Consider the following 18,677-nt stretch of genomic DNA (forward strand, 5'->3'; position numbering starts at 1 on the left):
TGTGCGATGCAAGTTATGTTGGATATACATGCCGACACCTCTACCAACGCATTGTTGAACATAGTAGATGCTTAATAGGACAGCATTTGAAGGATCATAAAGTGATTGTTAATCCCAGTAAAATTAATTCATGTTTTAGTATACTTAGGAAATGCAAAAACAAATTTGACTGTCTTATCTATGAAATGTTGTATATCAGACAATTAAAACCTAGTCTGAATAAACAAAGTGACTCTGTAAAAGCTAAGCTTTTCATTTGACAGGATGTTAGACAATAGGTCTTTTGTTATTTAAACTTTGACCCTTGGCTTGTGCTACTTAATTAGTTGTTGTTTTATATTTTATTCATTGGACTTGATAATGACCCCATGATGGAGTCGAAACGTCGTTCTCTTTTAAGCGTTATTTTTATATTATGTATTTACAATAAACGTACTCTCATTATTAATTTTTATGCAGGTAAATGTTGAACAAGCATTTGCTTTTTATTTTAGTCTATTTCAATTTTACTGTTATTTTATTATGTTATATCTATAATGGAGAATATAACTGAAAATCTAAAAACTGATAATGTTTCCATTATAATTCTATCTGAGACTGATATTTTCTCAGAGGTAATTAAACATTTATAGTTATGTTCCTAAGATGATACTTTCTCAGATTTAGTTTTTAGTCTTATAACATCAATTTTATTAAGTCTACCTGAAACAAACGGCAATTGTTGATAGTAGCTACATTTAGAACCACAAAATGATGGCCATCAATATGCAGTTCTACATGCTCATATGACAATGTAGGTTCAACATCTTCCATTTGAAATTCCTCAATAAATTTTGTTGAGACACGTTGGAAGAGATCATCTGGTAGGTAGCCATCAAAGTCATGAAATAGAGAAATAGCACGTTTCTCTTCATATTTAACAGCCTTTGTATCATCACGTTGGGGCTTCAGGCGTGAAAGAACGTAGAACGTTCGTCCAACATTCTATAGAAACAAAAATGGAACAAGAGTAGTAGATGGAATATATGAAAAAATAATTGAACTAAATATTTTAAATAAAATGTAAATACCTCTTTACTCCTTTTTTCACACATTAACCCAAAGGTTTGCATCAGAGACACAAAGAAGATAATCATCTCATCTGAATCATCCTTCCATATATGCCGCAACAGTCTTTCATCTAGTTTACCTCCATTTAAATTTCTCCAAAGCTGTTTCAAAGATGGCTAAAAAAATATAAAAGCACAAGTGTAATTTGTCAATGCAACAAAGTAATTACTGTTCTTCTGGTCAGTAAAACCTCTTATTTAGGACAACCTTATTGAAACTTACTTGTGCAATGAATGAGGTTAACATCACAGCTAACATCTATTAAGGGGACACTTTGTTGGGTCTTCCCTTAATGGGAGTGCTACAGTAATACGCTTACAAGCATATATTTTAGTATTAGAATATAATAGAATTAATAAGATATAATTTCGTTCTCTGTGTGGCAGATATTACATGTTTACAGAAATCCATCACACTGAAAAACAATGTTTACATATGATATTCACCAATGACTGACACCACTCAAAGAAGTGAAGTTTGCAAACCTGAAGGCTGGGATCTATAACTGTAATGATTGTTTTAAACTTGTCAACTACTCCCATCAAATCTATAACAATTTTTTCTTTGAGGATCTTGTCATCTGGGTAGAACAGAATCTCACCGATGTCGTGCAAATACTCAAGAAACTGTTTTCTGTCAGTTATCTTACAACTAGCAAGTAAATCATTAATCTAAAAGGCAAAGAAATATTATAATGAAAAATTTAACGAAAACAAAAATGTTGATTAATTACAAACTGGTTTTCTGTTGATGTTATCAATCATTTCGTTAATGTTGAAAGGTTGTTTATATAGGACATAATATTTTATCATGCAAGGGTAGATTTGACATCTGAAAGTTTCCTAACCAACAGTAAACTCAAGGTTCACCACTTACTTACTTACTTCAATAATTGTTATTGCCAAACAAAATGTTCATTTGGTTTTTGGCACAATTGGTACTAAAACAATTGCACCATTCCTGTTTGATAAACATTTGTTGAAGATTCACCATAAACAGTCAATTAACACAGACAGCAAAGCAGGGATACTGTTAATGTTACTATCAATAACAAGTTTTTTTTCACTTTAACACCATTCGATGCAGCAATACAAAAACAGGGTTTAATGCTTTAATGTGATTTAAGAATAAACAAATGTAATGGATGTTAAACACTTATTATTAAAACACCAATCAATTTTGTTATATAAATGTATATATTCTAACCTCAGATGTTGGTAGATACAGTTTGTCTTTTCGTAACTTTTGTATTTCCTGCAGTACTTGTAGCCATTTGATTGGCAAAGTAAGAATCATCATCTGGACTAATTTTTGTATTTGGAGAATGATTTTAGAAGCACCGCTCTTTTCAAATGAGACACTGTTTTCAATTGTAAAGAGCTCTTCTTGAAACACCATGTCCTCAAATGGTTTTCCTTCCAGGGCTTTCCAAAGTTTATTCTCTATTGCCTTTACCTAAAATAAATAACATCACATTGGAATTAAACGTATGTATGGGGAAAATTTAAAGGGTGCCGTACCAGACAAGACCCCACCCCCACCCAATTTGTAAACTGCAACAAGTCTTTTATTTAATTTATGTCACGCATTTATGTACCCAGTGTACACTGGTATAATTATACCAATATAAGAAAATGTGTGCTAAATCATAGACATTTGTATACCCTTTTATTTGTTTTATTATAGACCTAACAGATGGAACATTATTATCACAATGAAAGCGCACATACTGTAGTATTTCATTTATGAAATAATCTTAGATTTTTACAAAAAAATATCATTTGAAATACTTTTAATCTTTAGCCTACATATATTTTTAATTGAAATTAAGGTAAGATAATCAGTTAATCATAAGCCAGCACAGTACAGTAGTATGTGCATGTCATGACAATGAAACAACCGTCCACCGGATTACATAATATGGACTTTACGAAACAGGATGGTTAGTTTTCTCTGTTCGCTGGAGCGCAAATTTATAAACAAGACAGAGCCATTTTATTAGTTACCCACCACGTGAAGACGACAACGAACGGTCAGAGAGAGAGAGAGATAACCATGTCTACTAGCCTACTAGACTATAATAGGGCTACTCTAGCTAGGGGACCTACCTAGGCTACTTACTAGATATGGGTGTATTGATTTGGGTTTATGGCCTAAAAGCTAGAACAGCATTATCTCTAGTCTCCCTCCCCTGTCTCACGGGGTCCCTATTGAATCTCTTTGCCTTGGTGGTACGACATATGACTAGCCTTTCTAGCTAGGGACCTTGCAAACAAACGCCGCGCAAAATGTATTGCACAGCAGCAATTTTAATCCAAAAACAATGTTATTTCGTTAAACTATTAAATTAGAAGTGAAAATTACACTTTAAGCAGGGAAACAACTCCCTGCTTTAAGTGTTTTGAACTGTATATTTAAGGTTATATATACTAGTTGTATTTCTAATCGTTCTTCATGAGCACCTAATAGTATGAGCATGACATGACGTATAAAACAATCGCCCACCTGATTACACAATATATGGTTGCCAATGTTAGGGATGAAACTACATATTGTTTCCAATGAATCAATTACAATATACAATTTTGTAATGTTTAATGAAACAAAATATGATAACATATGTACCATTTGTTGTCTTTCTTGTTCAGTTTTACCAAGGCTCTCATAATGTGTACCAATCAGCATTATCTTGTTTTTCTGTCCTGTTCTTACGTTTACAAAAACTGAACGAATCCAAAACAGAATGAGCTCAAGATTTGTCATTCGATGTTCATACATTTTTCCCTAAATCACAAAGAAAATGAACAAAAGTTTCATTTTAAATTCTTAAACAGGTAGTTTGAAAACATTGTGGAAAATTATCTTATTATTGTGGTAATAATAGCAGCACACATTTATATAGAAAAATAACACTATCATGGAAATGGAAATAACAACAATCATGTATCAGGCCTCTCTGCTATTTGCACAGTTTTTGTTAAGGTAAAGGAAGATTTAGATTTTAAGATTTATATATATTTTTATATGGTATAGTTTATTCCATTCTGTAATGGGCGGGTTTCCCGCTGTTGAATGAGTTTGAATAAAAATAAAATAAAATAAGAAATAAACATTTTATGTATATTCAAGTACATAGAACATTTGAAATTTGTAAAATCTACTTACAGTTGTTGGATCACGAACTTTAGCTGGGGCATCAAGATCTTGATTCAGGTTAAATACCACACATACAACAGCATAAGACACCATGAATATCTATTAAACATAATCATATTTGTCAGTATTAAAAACCGTTTATACACATGTGTCAGTATACTGGCACAACTAAATATTTGATACTTATTTTTTTCCTCACAAACTGCATGTTCATCTTGGAAACATTTACAATCTTAAACATTAGTTTAATAAATAATGAATGTTTTATTATTACATTCTCTCTCCCTCCCTCTCTCTCTCTCTCTCTCTTTGCTATCCATCTATGCTAATATTACATTATGGTAGACATCAATGAATACTATTTTATTAAAAGTCTCCCAAACCTGGATACCCTTCGGCTGGCAAAATATTTCTGAGTTTACAGAAATTCTGATATTCAAAATGTATTTTTAAAGGTAAAAAGAATTTGGAACTTTTTTGACCTCAAGTCTTGTTTGGTTTCTGGTAATTAGGGACTAGAGACTGTATTGAATTAAATGAAGAATAAAATAATTTATAATACTAGAGGGTGAGCTCGCTTCGCTCGCTCCCCCTCTAGGAAGTGTAGACGATGGTTCTCGGAATGATAATGTTCTCCTTATACATTTTCTGTCGGTTACCATTATTGAAAATGCTTGACATTCGTAAAACTGAACTACTTTGTTTCACAGTGTTTTAGATGATTAATAACATTTTAAAGTATAGTTTTTATTGTTTGGTAGGGCCCTTTGGGGAGGCGGAGGTCATTTGAGGGAGGTGCTTATTCGAGGGATATATGTTACATTTTTTAGTTCTAATAATATGGTAACATTTATAATCAAATGAAATCCTCTCATAGATATGAAAAGTGGTAAAAAAGAGTAACAAATGCTTGGTAAATTGCAGATAACAGTGCGGTGAATTCTACTACAAATAGTATAATTGTGTTATTATAAATATGTGGATGGACGTTTATTAGATAGTTGGGTTGTGGGGGGGGGGGGGGTTATTATTCAAAGTGATGTTTTATTGGAGAGGCGTTTATTCAAATGAATACCATCCTAATAATTATTAATACATTATTTTATTTAATCATCTTTTGAAACTAACTGCCGTGACAGAGTGGGCCCAAGAAAGAAGACATTACGGCTTGCAACATGGGCAGACATCTCGGTCCCAACGGGACACAGGGAGATAGCCTACAGTTATTCCTGCAAGCTTACTCAATAAACCTCAGCTATCGGGATTTCACTCGAAAAATGTCTTATCAAATCTCCCTATGTAATTTTATAATACTATTCCCCACAATATATTCTGATTCTTTATGGCGTATATTTAATTTGATCTTTATTAATTTGCAGTATAATTCCTATTATTTAACTACTGTACCTTCACACACGTGTGGTATGTTTTAAAATAAACAAAAAACTGAAATGGCTATGATTAATGGCCAATTTTTTTTTCGTCTTCCAAAGGGACACTGTATTGATTGATGGAAAGTGCCTGTTTCACCTTTAGGGTCAAATCTATTATTTTAACTGCTCCCTTGTGTATAAAAGAGAGAAAATATTTGAAACTAAGGTGAACTTATCTTAAACCCGGAAATTACTTTGACCGGGAAGAATTGAAATTGAGAGGAAAATCCAATGTTGAAATCATAAATGTTGTTAAAATACTCTTTATAATATCTTCCTAAGATATAAATATGGAACAATAGCGTCGGCGTGCACACTAATGTTATCAAATCTACGTTTCGCGGTACATCTCGGATAGATAAGGTAGGTATCCAAGGCGGAGATTTGTAGAGAAGTTTTTGCATTGTGCTCGCCTATGTCAGAATTAACCATAATTTATATATAGATTGTAATAATAATAATTGTATTTTATAACTGTTACCATATTAGACCAACATATGATAACATTTTTGTAATACCTTGGAGGTAGATTATTACTTCAAATCAAGTGAGTGTCAGTGGTGAAATTGTAACGAAGCCAAAAGACAATTTTACTAGATCCTGATCCCAACACAACCTCAGAAGGAGGTATATGTATTAATAAGTACAAACTCTTTAGTAAGGTACAAGTATATCTTTATTCTATGGTGTCTCAAACTGAACTGTACAAAGTTATGGGTAAACGGTGATCAGTGATTGGCTATTCTGGCATGATAATATATTACTACTACTGTAGTATTGTAACAGGAGGCATACTAAATTAAAGGCAAAACTAAGAAATTAGGTAAATCAATACAATTTACCCGTTGTATCACATGATATATAGGCTGCCCTCCAAAGTCCCAGAGGTTCATAACAAACTTGTTGCTGTCCACTTTAGAGTCACCACCTATTCTTACAGAGCGAAGTTGGCTTTCAACTTTGTTCACGACCACTTTAGGAATTTGTGGTCTATCAAGTTTTTCTTCATACAGTGGTTCTGTTGTGATAAAATAATAATACATAATACAACAGTTTAATTCAATATCATTTCAACATTTAAAAATAAAATAGAAATCCATCATAATAAAGCTATTCCTTTTTACTTAAATCTTGATGATTGTAAAAACAGACAAGACAGATGGAGGCAGGCTGAGAATATAGAGCAGAATGACACTATAACTGTTTTGTTAAAAGAAAAGGTATTTCCAATGCAATATTTAAGCATTCTAAACCTTATCCTTTCCAATCAATGGTTTAGTGATGAGTTTATTTAACCACATTGTACTGCAAGTTGAATAGATTACACAGCAGTGTCATACAATATACAAATACTAGTATTGACTGTCAAAGTAACTTTCAAGATAATATGTTCATTAGCATACACTGATGATTATGATTAAATTTCCGCTCCTTAAATCATTTCAATATTTCTGATATCATTACTATGTATGAACAGCACAATCAGGCACATTTCAAAATAAATATTTACCCTTCTTTTGTGGGCTTGGCATTGAATTTGAACTTTTTGAGGTTTCAGCAAATTTGGCTTCCTGTTTTGATGTTGATGCTCCTGTGGGATTTTTCTCTTTCTCATGTCTACTTTCTGAAAAATGTGTTGATATAATTAAATATGATGCTATCTTGTAATAAGGAGCATAATACATTAACATTCAATAACATTAAGCTTTATAATCAAATTAACTTGACAAGAATTAAAGTTTACAGTAATGAATCATTTTTTTTGTATAAACATGTCTTTTTATATTAAATTGTATATGTATTTTCTAAAATCATTTTTGTACCAATTTGTGGTTTTGTATTGTTCAATTTATATAGACTACTTTTTTTATATATACAGTTAAACATGTTTTACAGCAGATTACAATAACAATAAAGACATTTTAACTAAATTTGAATTAATTGTAATTAACATCTTTTACCAGATTTGGTTTTCTCCTTTGATGGTCCTGCTCTTTGTGTGTATCCTTCTGTATAGCGTGAACTTTTCAACATTTGTTTAACTGTGACATCAGTGACAGCATCCTGATACATGTCTGAAGCTTTTTAATAAAAAAATGTTAATAAATTCAAATTATATTATTTTTTACACAGTTATACATATTGGTTTTTAAAAGCATTGAAACCATTTTAATGTTGTTGTTGCAATAATTGATCCTCCTTGTTCAAAGTGGATAACTATTATATGATATTAAAATGGCATATTACTTATTTGGTAAAAAAAAATACAAAACACATTGTGGGATGATAGAGCATGTCACAGGGTGAATTAAAAAAAATATTTTGGTTGTTTTTTAACAGCAACATGTATGTGAATAAAGTGAATACTTACAAATATCCTGCGTTGTTTCTTTCAGCATTTCTTTGTTACTGGCATCTGGTGTACACACCGTTGTTTTAACCATTGCATCTGTTATTATATGCACTGGATTAAACCTATGACAAAATGACATTATATATTTATAAAAGAATGTTTGCATTAATAATCTAGAGACACATAATTTGATGGTATACTGCAAATACATTGTTTTTACGTTGAATTATAATCTTATTTTAAACCCTATTTTGAGGTTCACAATATCCTGTTGAAAACAAATTGAAAGCATCTGTTTCTATCGTAACTTTCCACTTATCCTTACAGACAGTATAGACCCTCAACAACGTGTGTTCACAGGAACTATGTGTGTACAGTTATATACCAATCAAACAATAATACATCTACGCAATAAAATATATAGGACACTGTTCCCAACTGCAAGTAGCAAACAATCAATCAACAAAAATTGATACAATATAATATAATGTGCTTACTCTTTTCTTAAAAGAGAATTGATAGTAGAAGTTTTTCCAACATTTTCAAGTCCTACAAAAATAGTTCTTCCTTGATTAAACTCTGTTTGTCCATCTTCAAGTGCATTTTGAAATGCTTTCACCGCATCAGGTCCTCTTGCCAATATCTCCTCTGGAACATGCATATCTTAAAATAAACAAAATAAATTATTGTATAATTTCCTACTTTCATTTTTTCATGGAAATTCTAAAGATCTTGGTATCTGAAATATATGCCTGTCATTGGCAGAAAAAACAGTGCCAACTCATTATTTCACATAGGCTATTAAACAAGAAAACTCAGATATAGAAAACTCAGAAATATTCATTATTAATCAGAGGAATTTAAACAAATTTTGTATACCTTTATAAAATATGTCATTGCAGTGTTATAGATTAGGGTTTGCATAGTTTTATTAATGTTTTTATTTAACTATTAAATTTACTATATTAGCTCAATATTATTTAACAGCGTAGTAACCTGAATAGCAGAAGAAAATCTGAGTGTTCTAGAACTAGAAATATCAGATATATCTGAGATCCGAGTTTTCTAGACACCCATTAAACAGTGCATACAATTATTGTAATCTTTATCAGGATTTTCTTTTCTTTATTTATCCAAAAAAATGTGAGAAATAGCATATTAAAAGGAATGCAGGAGATCACAAACATATTGGGAAATAACACTCCTGCAATTATTGGGAGAGTTGGGAGGTCTGAGTCAGTCTGGAAGTTAGCATACAGCCAGCTGTCTTCACTTACTGTCAATTATATTTGCCAACTCTTTTTCATCAGATTTCATGAGCGCTTTAACAAGTTGCGAACGCTTGGACTCAGAAGTTGATAATTTCATGGCCCAAGCATCGAGCATGTTATAAGACACTTCATATTTATCATCTGGATTATCTTGTTTAAAATGATCGATTTCTGCCATGGTAAACTCAAGATTTACTGCTAGTTGTTCCCAATTAATGACATGTATGGCTATGTTGATTAATTCTTTGGTTGTTATATCTAAATAAAATAAGATATTCTCATAATTTGTAAAACATTCAATGCGAAAGGGGATACATATAACACAGTGTTCACAGCTTCAGCATGTCTAGTAAGATGGTTGTCTCCAAATCACTGTGCACATGGCTTAATTGAATCTTTGCTGAAATATTTTCAGGAAACAAACAACTTTGCTACTGACAATTGGCAAACACGCTTTCATTTAAAAAAAAAACGTAACACACACACAAACCCCACACATTTCAGCCAAACCTCTAATACGAAAAGGCCAAGCAAATCAGTGTAAACTGTACTTCTAGTATAGTATAAAAATTTTTGAAGAATATTCATACCTGATGATGTGATATCTATGAATGGTAAAGGTCCACCTAAAAAAGTAAAATACATTAGTAAAAAAAAGTTAATTTTGAAAGGTGTTACAACTGCTAACAACAGCTAATGACGAAACACCCGTTAATGTAGAACAATACAACGCTAATGTAGTTAAACCACCAGCTAATATAGAAACACCAACACCTTATGTATAAATAGAAATCAACACCAGCTAATGCAGAAATGGTCAACAGCTTATGTAGTACTGATATTTCCTCCCAGCTTATGTAGTTACTATCGCCAGCTAATGTAGAAAATGTTGTATATTTTACAAAAATGTCATCATGTGCAAATGCATCGATCTTTACTTAGCTACAGTATTTTAACTTCTCGTAAGCAACCAACTTTCTAAACGATCACACATGGTAAGCAACCATCTCTGTTAAAGGACCGCTTTCATAATCGACCACCTCACGTAAAGGATCATCTCATCTCATAATGGACCGCTTCACATAATCGACCACAATCGACTACAACTCTTACTGACCACACATTTTGTAAGTGACCACCAGGTGTCTACATTAGCGGTTGTAACAAAGGGTTTGAAGGTTTTAATTTTAAAATTAAAAAAAAAGATTTATTAAAACTTGCAAAAAGGGCAATGCTTTTTATCATTAATAATCAATAGTCTGTTTTATTTTACTTGGTTTTATTTTACTTTACTTTATAATATTACCAAAATATAGACATAGCGTATAATTGCATCGCAAAATGGAAGATAAAAATGATAAAATACAAAAATAACTTCATAACCTAAACTATTAAAAAACTTCAGACAAAAAGCAAGAGAATTATACATGCATAGAAGGATATACTATGATTTAAGCAATCTAGGAAATCTGCAAATAAATCTATTGAGTTTAAAAACTTGATATTCCATGGGGAGGTTTCTAGTTGAATAGGCTTGTCTAATTAAATTCATCTAAGATGTAAATATTTGATTAAGGGGTATAGTAAACAAGGCCAACAGCCATTAAGTCGCGTGTTACAATGCATAGTGATACCGGACCGACAGACAGACCGACAGATAGACCAACAGACAGACCGACCGACATAGTGAACTATACTGACCGACATAGTGAACTATACTGACCGAAATTACTGAACATGTTTAAAAATGTTGAAATGTTTAAAAACATTTATATTTTTTTTAATTTACACGTGCGTAGCCTGTCACTTTTGACGTGCTCGTATAACGTAATTTCGAGTTGAAAAGTAAGTCAAGAAAACAGAAATCGGGCAAAAAGAGTGTGCAATAACATTTTAACGCGCAGTGCGCGCGCAAAAATATGCGCACTCATGGCAATTTTGTAAACGCTTAATATTTCCTGAAACGTACTCTTATTTCATCGAAAATAAATTTTTGAAAATGTTAAGCGCGCGTACGCATGCGTTACATGCGCTACGCACGTAATTGTTTTGCCATATGATGATTTATGCCCTGAAATTTATGAGTACCAAATTTTATTTAATTGTGATTCATGGTTGTGAAGATATGATTACAAACGTGATTTCGTTAAATCGTGCGTAGACCGCTTAATTTTCTATTGCGCACCGTGAAAACATAACCACATCGATTCCTGGCCATAAAGAATATACTGTGATTAAACTGATATCAAGATAAGGTCAGAAAGCGATAAAACGCATAGTGATACCGGACCGACAGACAGACAGACCGATCAACCGACCGACATAGTGAACTATAGAGTCGCGTCCACGCGACTAAAAACAAAACCAAAACTAGAATTTAATTCGTCACTTTGACGAATTATATGTGATCATTTTTATCATTTTATTGACATTAATATTTTTAAACATGCACGTATGTTAACATACAATCGAAAATTGTTGATGTATGCCATCCTATTATACGCTTATAGTGCTTAGTTGTGTCTATTATATGCCATATACATTATGTACAGTATATACTGTATATCTATATACAGTGTAGCATTGGTGAAATTATGGACACATCATGTTCTAATATTTTGGCACTGATGACATCATCAAAATAAACTTGTGGATAACAATATCGAAAGAAAATGAATTGATCGTTGATTTAATAATGTTTGCAGATGATACGAATATGTTTTTACAACACAATGATATCGTCACTGCCTTTACAATAATGCCAAATGAACTAAATAAAATTGAGAAATGGTGTAAAACTAATATATTAACTATTAATACAACCAAGACTACGTATATGTTATTTAGTGGAAAGAATACCAACATTGACAGATCCCAATTTGCACTTTCAATACATTTTTTCAATAGACAGAGTGACATATACTACATTTCTCGGTGTCATCATTGATGAAAAACTGAACTTTAGACACCATACAAATGCAGTTTCTTGTAAAGCATCCTCAATAATTGGTGCCATGTATCAAATAAAAAATGTAGTATCAACTGTAGTGTTACTTACCATATACAAGACACTTATATTACCAATGTTGACATTATGGTATTATTGTATGGGGTGTTTGAAACAAAGAAAATATGGACCGCCTTCTTTTGCTTCAGAAAAAAGCTCTTAGGATCATTTGTAAGGTAGACTATCATCATCCCTCTTCTCAGCTCTTTTTTTGAAAACGGGCACATTTAATGTACTTGATTTTTATAAAAACAGTGTTTTAAATGTTATGTTTAAATACCAAAAAGGACAACTTCCAAAATGTTTCAATTCTTTATTTAGTTTATTTGATAATTATCATACATATAGCACTCGAAATAAAGACAATTATTGTATACAATTAAAATCAACTAATATGGGTCAGCAAAGTATAACAAATAGAGGACCTAAGCTATAGAATCAACTCATAAGAAATATAAGAGAGAGTAAAAATATATCAAAATTTAAAAAACTATTACTAAAAAAATGCATTAATAGTTATAAAGAAACAATATATCCTTGTGATGACAACATTTGTAAATATGTCTAACTTAGACATATATAACATATTCATCATCGTGTATCTTTATCGTTTCAAATTAATTAATTACATTTGCGTATATATTCTGTGACTGTGATGTGTATATATATATTATAGTACGTTGTATTTTCCTTAATAATTTAGTTACTTATTGAAAACATTTTTGTAATATATTTGTGAATTTATATTTTAAGTTAGGGTGGCACAGATAAAAAGCTTTGCTTGCTTGTGGTTATCCTGTTTTTCACACTTTATTGTACTTTAGTTTCTTTATTTGATATATGAATGTTGTGTGAAAAATAAAAGAATCAACCAATCAATCAATCAATCAATTCAGAAGAGCTGTAAGGTATTCAAATATACGTTGTAGGTGAAATTACGTAACCACCGTTATTCAAATTTTAATACGTGATGACGTTTAAAAATGAAAATATTGGCAATTCATGAGTAACATAATTGGTTGAGGTAGAAGATATTAAAATTTAAAAAGAAAATCGATCACAGATAAGCGAGTTGCGCTCTGTTGAATATGGTGGTCTATGACAAAAGAGGTAAAAACCCTATTTTTAAAATTCATGTGGCCAAATGATGACGTCGTAATGTGTATATACATTTATATCTACAACTCATTGGCTTCCATAATAATTACAAAAAAAATGGGGGTCACCTTCCATTTGGAAGAGTTATATTCATTTTAAAAGGCCATATTTTTTACCATTTTTAGCACTTTTGTACAATTAATGTGCGCATTTTGTCATTTTTAACGTGCTCGTATATAACTATTTTAAGTCGAAATGGACTCAAATTTGGTGAATGTACTAAGGAAGATGAGTAGAATGCAATTTTTACCAAAAATTTGTATTTTTTACGCTTCATATGTACGTATCTTATAATAGGACTGACAATTACTACTTGATAAAAGAATCCATGATCATTAAGATTTAATTACGTCTAGTTTCTTTAACAAGCAATCACAATATTTATTTTGTTCATTATTACTTTTCCAAGCTTTGTTTTAAGTTTTCATAGTACTTACCTTTCAGAATGTTAATGATTTCTTTTTTCTGATCTTTATCATATTTAGCACAACTGTTTTCATTATAGCAATCCAAGGCAGATTTTCCCTCCTAACAATCAAAGGTTATAAATGTCATGTTATTATATGATTACAAAATATGTTATACTAAGCAGTCCTAAACATATTACAAATTTGTGCTTAAAATGTCACATAATTTGCAAGACCATAACCCCCTTGTCTTTTTTCTCCATCATATAAATGTAATTTTTATCTTGCTGTACCTACCTCTACCTACATTACATTTTGTGTCATAGCTTAATTACACTGCATAGTAAGTGAATGTGCATTTGATGTATAATAAGTATACACCTAACTTCCCATGGTTGAATGCCTAATTCGAATCCCAGAATATTTTTTTTTTGTGCGGGTTATGACCGATTTCTTTTTAAACTAGAACTCTGTCGGGTCAAGATCATTGGTGTTGCAAAGTTTTTCACATAAAACATAACCAACAACAAACAAATATACAGGGGCGGTAAAAAGTTAACTATAATGAAGTAAAACAATTAATGACATTCCTGAAATTTGATTACTGAGCTATTGAGCTTTGACCAAATTTTTACACAAATTTTTAATTACAAAAAAAAAAAAGTAAGAATTAGATGTAGCAGGCCTTTGACACTAAGTTCTGATTAACTATCTCTCAATATTTATTAGTTACAGTAGAAAAGCATAAACAAATCCTCAGACAACATTTGAATTGACAAACAAACAAAACCAACAAGCAAACAAACAACATGCATACAGGGGTGAAAACGTGACCTCCTAGACAGACGGAATAAAAGTGTTCATCTTAAGCATTGTCAGACAAATTGTCTTAAAAATGTATTGATTAGAATTGGTTAAGCAAATGTAGATTAGATTAACTGAACATTTTGACCACAAAAATCATTCTGCTTTAAATTTAAAGCTTACAAATCTTTGACACTGTACATCCGGCTGAAATAAATTATTTTGTTAATATTTATATATAATGAGCAACTGAGAGGATACATTTAATATCAAATAATATGTCAACAACTAAAATTTAAAGAAATATAGAACAAATACTTAATGTACTTTCATTATTTATTATCTGTATTTAATTATGTATAATACTTCAGTTTACAGTTTTGTAAAATATGAGAAAAATAGCAATAAAGGACGCATGGTTATGTTTATTTGTGATTATAAACAATTCAATTTAGATTTACACTTTAACAATACAATTTGAATACTGTAATGAAAAAAATAAATATTAATCACTATAACATTTGTTTGGGAGTATCATTTTCATTTTAATATATCTGTAATTAATCATTCTTTCAAACAAATATACAGGTACATGGTGGATGGTCAATAGATTGCTCGATGATTAGACAAGAAGAAACTAGCCTGAAATTGTCAATGATAAGAATAAACCTTTTTCATTATATAACGTAAAAAAAAAGAATAGAACATCTATATTATTAACATAATTTCATTACAGTACTTAATAACAAGCTTACCTTGTTTTTATTGTAAATGTCCATACTTCCTTCCTGTATGAAGAACACAAAAATATTCTTGTGTTCTTCATATTGAATATTTGCTCGAGCACATACTTGCATAGCATTGTCTCCATTCTAGTAAAAAGTGAAAAAATAAGTGCACCAGCTGTACTGCATATATTTTAAATAAGTTTAACAAAAATAATTAATGGCACCACCAACATATTAAAGTAGTGTAGAGGATATAATAGTGATAGACATTGAAAAGGATAGAACAATTTTTAGGCTCTGGGACACTAATAATCTGGGATACACAACAGTCCAGGAACTAATGGGTTCAAGTCAAGAATTATTTGGGAATGTATTCACGAGTGTTTGCAATGCACTCAGCATAGAACAATTACATCAGAATAGGACAAAAAATACTTACTTTACTTGTACATCAAAATATGAAATGAAATGTATAAGTATCCATGACCAGCTCTATAATTGGGGACGGTTGAGCTAAGACAATTTTGAAAACTAGAGCTGCAGGTCTTCAAAAACTACATTTTTAAATAAATAAAAATTCAGGCCTAGAGGCCTTAAAAAGTGACCAAAATTTTACCTTTTATTTTGAAGGGAATACGTCCGCAAGCGTAGACCATTTCCCTTCGGGGAAATCAGATTATTTCCCAGATGTGAATTTCGATGTACGATGAGCAGTTCATGAAATACAGGACATTGGAAATTTTTTAGTGAGCCTACAGCGAAACGTCTATTTTAGGTATCCCACGGTACAGAGGGTTAATCGTAATTTTAAAAATTTAACATACGAACAATAGATCGCCAACATAATTCGTACCCTTTTGCTGTATAGCGTTCGTCGATTTACATCACATCACGACGTAACGCTTTGGAAATGTTCGCCTGGAAACTACAGTACATACTGGTCCCTGGATGGAACATGATATCACGTGTAAACCGCAATTGGCCGGGCCGCGAAATTTTCTTTACTCGACAGATAAGGCAGAAATCATGAATAATTCATTCAATAATTGCAAGATAGCTGATCTACTTCCTAAATATACTAAACCTAAAGCCGATTTTCCACTAGGCGAATTTGTTCACGCGAATCGAAAGCGTCATACTCTGCGCATGCGTATTCGAGTTTCTGTCTGTCATACTCCCTTCTGTGACGAATTCTATTTCCTTAATTTTTCGCTGCAGCGAAATTTACTAGTTCGAATTGTTTCTACTTTTTGCGAAGCGAAATATTGCGCAACCAATCAGAGCTCAGGAAATGAGTTATGACGCTTTCATGAGCAGTCATGCGAATCGAAATGCTCAGCAACCACGCGAGGAACATGAACGTCGCAGATATTCGCTCATGTAGTGGAAAGAGAGTAGGCGATTTTTTTCTCTTCGAAACGTTAGATTCGCGCGAACAAATTCGCCTAGTGGAAAATCGGCTTAACCCCCTAAATAATCTCTCTCAACTATTAAAAAAAAACATGTTCTTGAAAGACCTCGAACCGAGGGCTCCAGCGTAATAGGTTAAAGCTTTTACCACTAGACCAAACATTTCGGTTGGCAAACGCTGTTTACACAAATTATTTAATATCTCTGCATGCTTATATAGCGCCCTCTCTAATGTGGCATATTATGTCATAATTATTCTAATGAATTATTCATGATTTCTGCCTTATCTGACGAGTAAAGAAAATTTTGCGGCCGGGCCTAATGCAGTGCGTACATACCGTATATTTCGGTGTATAAGTCGCACCTGTGTATAAGACGCACCCCCAACTGAGAGTAAAATATCGGTATTTTTTATATCGTCGATGTATAAGACGCACCTTATATTTCATCAAAAAAATGTTTTTTTAAATTGTAATCAATATTATTGTAATAATATATTTTGTTATATCTACAACGGCGTCCTTTATTTAGGTTTTTTCTTACCTAGGCTCGGCCGCGCCCAGCCTCAACAAGTTCTTTCTAACTTGTTATTCATGAGTTTCGCCGCAACATCGAGTGCATGACCGTGTGTGTAACACGCACGTGTGTGGGCTAGTGTAATATAATGTTGCGTTGTTGAGGTACTAATGAAGACTCTTACTCGCTTGACTGTCGTAACACATATATTATTTATTCAGTATAATACTTCAGTACAATATACAACTATAAGTATAGATAAGGAACGGACAATCAATGATGCTGTCAGTGAGGTGTGAAGTGTGTAGGTCTGCTTCTGAAGAAGTGGCTGTGAGGTGTGTCTGGGCCCTTCTGAAACTTGGGAGTATATTGGCTCAGTTCATTTGCATATGTCACTACGTAATATTAGAGGGTAACGATTGGTCCTAAGTTGATCCAGGGGTGTTTAAGTGGGAGTGATTAACGGTATAATAAGGTATTTCTGTGATGGATGACACTGTCAAATCTGTACTTAAATAGTGTCAGTCACTCCTGGTTTAACGATGGGAAAAGTCACAAAGTTAAGCTAAGTGTTTTCTTTAGGGATTCTATTATAAACTAAATGGTCATTAAAACATCTGGACAAACTCTCCTCTGGACTTTCTGGGTCAAGTTTGTGAACCTATTTGAATTCCGATACAAAGGTCAATTTCTTAAATATAAAAGTATTTCGTTATATTACACTAGCCTCGCTCGATCATTTCGAGAGGGCGCACGTTTTCACGGACAATCTTATTCGATTAGTATCTATGTATCCGAGAAGTGTGTACGCTAGGTCCATGCTATAATCACCTGGAGAATATACTAGTCGAATACCGTACACCATGTGCCACCAAAAGAAGGGCTTGCGCTTGGGGTACGGCGATCGTGCGTATAACTACTGTATAAATAAATACTATTCCAATCGTACGACGTAAACGTTTACAAATGAAATTTTATCGGAGCGCCATAATGAACAAATCTTTTCATCATATTTAGTATAACATCATGCTAAAATGACTTGAAAACTATGCCTAGGCAGAAGCAGGTTGCCGTTACGTTAGTTAAGCCCCTTTCTCACAGAGTTGTGTGCCAGGAATATTGCGGGAATATACCATTACCATGCCGGTATGGTTTTCTGTGAGAACGGGTCGTCTTGGCATCATGCAGGCACCATGCCGGCATCGACATGACCTGCTTTAGACCTAGTAATATTCTAGGGATATTCCCCGCAATGCCAGACGGGCATTCTGTGAGAACGTATTGCCGTTATATTCCGGGGTTCCCCGTCGAGGCTTTGACACCT

At 32.4% G+C, this 18,677-nt stretch overlaps 1 protein-coding gene across 1 annotated transcript; it reads right to left on the reverse strand.

Annotated features, from left to right (window-relative positions):
* Positions 1-525: 525 nt before the first annotated feature.
* On the reverse strand, positions 526-9,709 carry LOC140049718 (uncharacterized). The gene is made up of 13 exons (XM_072094666.1): positions 9,330-9,709; positions 8,550-8,715; positions 8,071-8,174; positions 7,661-7,780; positions 7,210-7,323; positions 6,542-6,717; positions 4,276-4,365; positions 3,736-3,894; positions 2,317-2,565; positions 1,596-1,781; positions 1,071-1,226; positions 703-984; positions 526-531 (listed from the first exon to the last, which is right to left on the reverse strand). The coding sequence occupies exons 1-13, from the start codon at positions 9,499-9,501 to the stop codon at positions 526-528; spliced, it is 1,980 nt and encodes a 659-aa protein (XP_071950767.1). The 5' UTR covers positions 9,502-9,709.
* Positions 9,710-18,677: the final 8,968 nt, after the last annotated feature.

This window comes from Antedon mediterranea, chromosome 5 (assembly GCF_964355755.1).
Source record: "Antedon mediterranea chromosome 5, ecAntMedi1.1, whole genome shotgun sequence".
NCBI lineage: Eukaryota > Metazoa > Echinodermata > Crinoidea > Comatulida > Antedonidae > Antedon > Antedon mediterranea.

Bases quoted from the DNA above. Each gene is read 5' to 3' on its own strand.
- LOC140049718 (XM_072094666.1), bottom strand. From the start codon at position 9,501: ATGGCAGAAATCGATCATTTTAAACAAGATAATCCAGATGATAAATAT. The intron at 8,716-9,329 runs GTAAGTGAAGAC...GTTTATTTTAAG, and splicing joins GTTGGCAAATATAATTGACA to ATATGCATGTTCCAGAGGAG. The intron at 1,782-2,316 runs GTTAGAATATAT...TTTGCCTTTTAG, and splicing joins TGTATCTACCAACATCTGAG to ATTAATGATTTACTTGCTAG.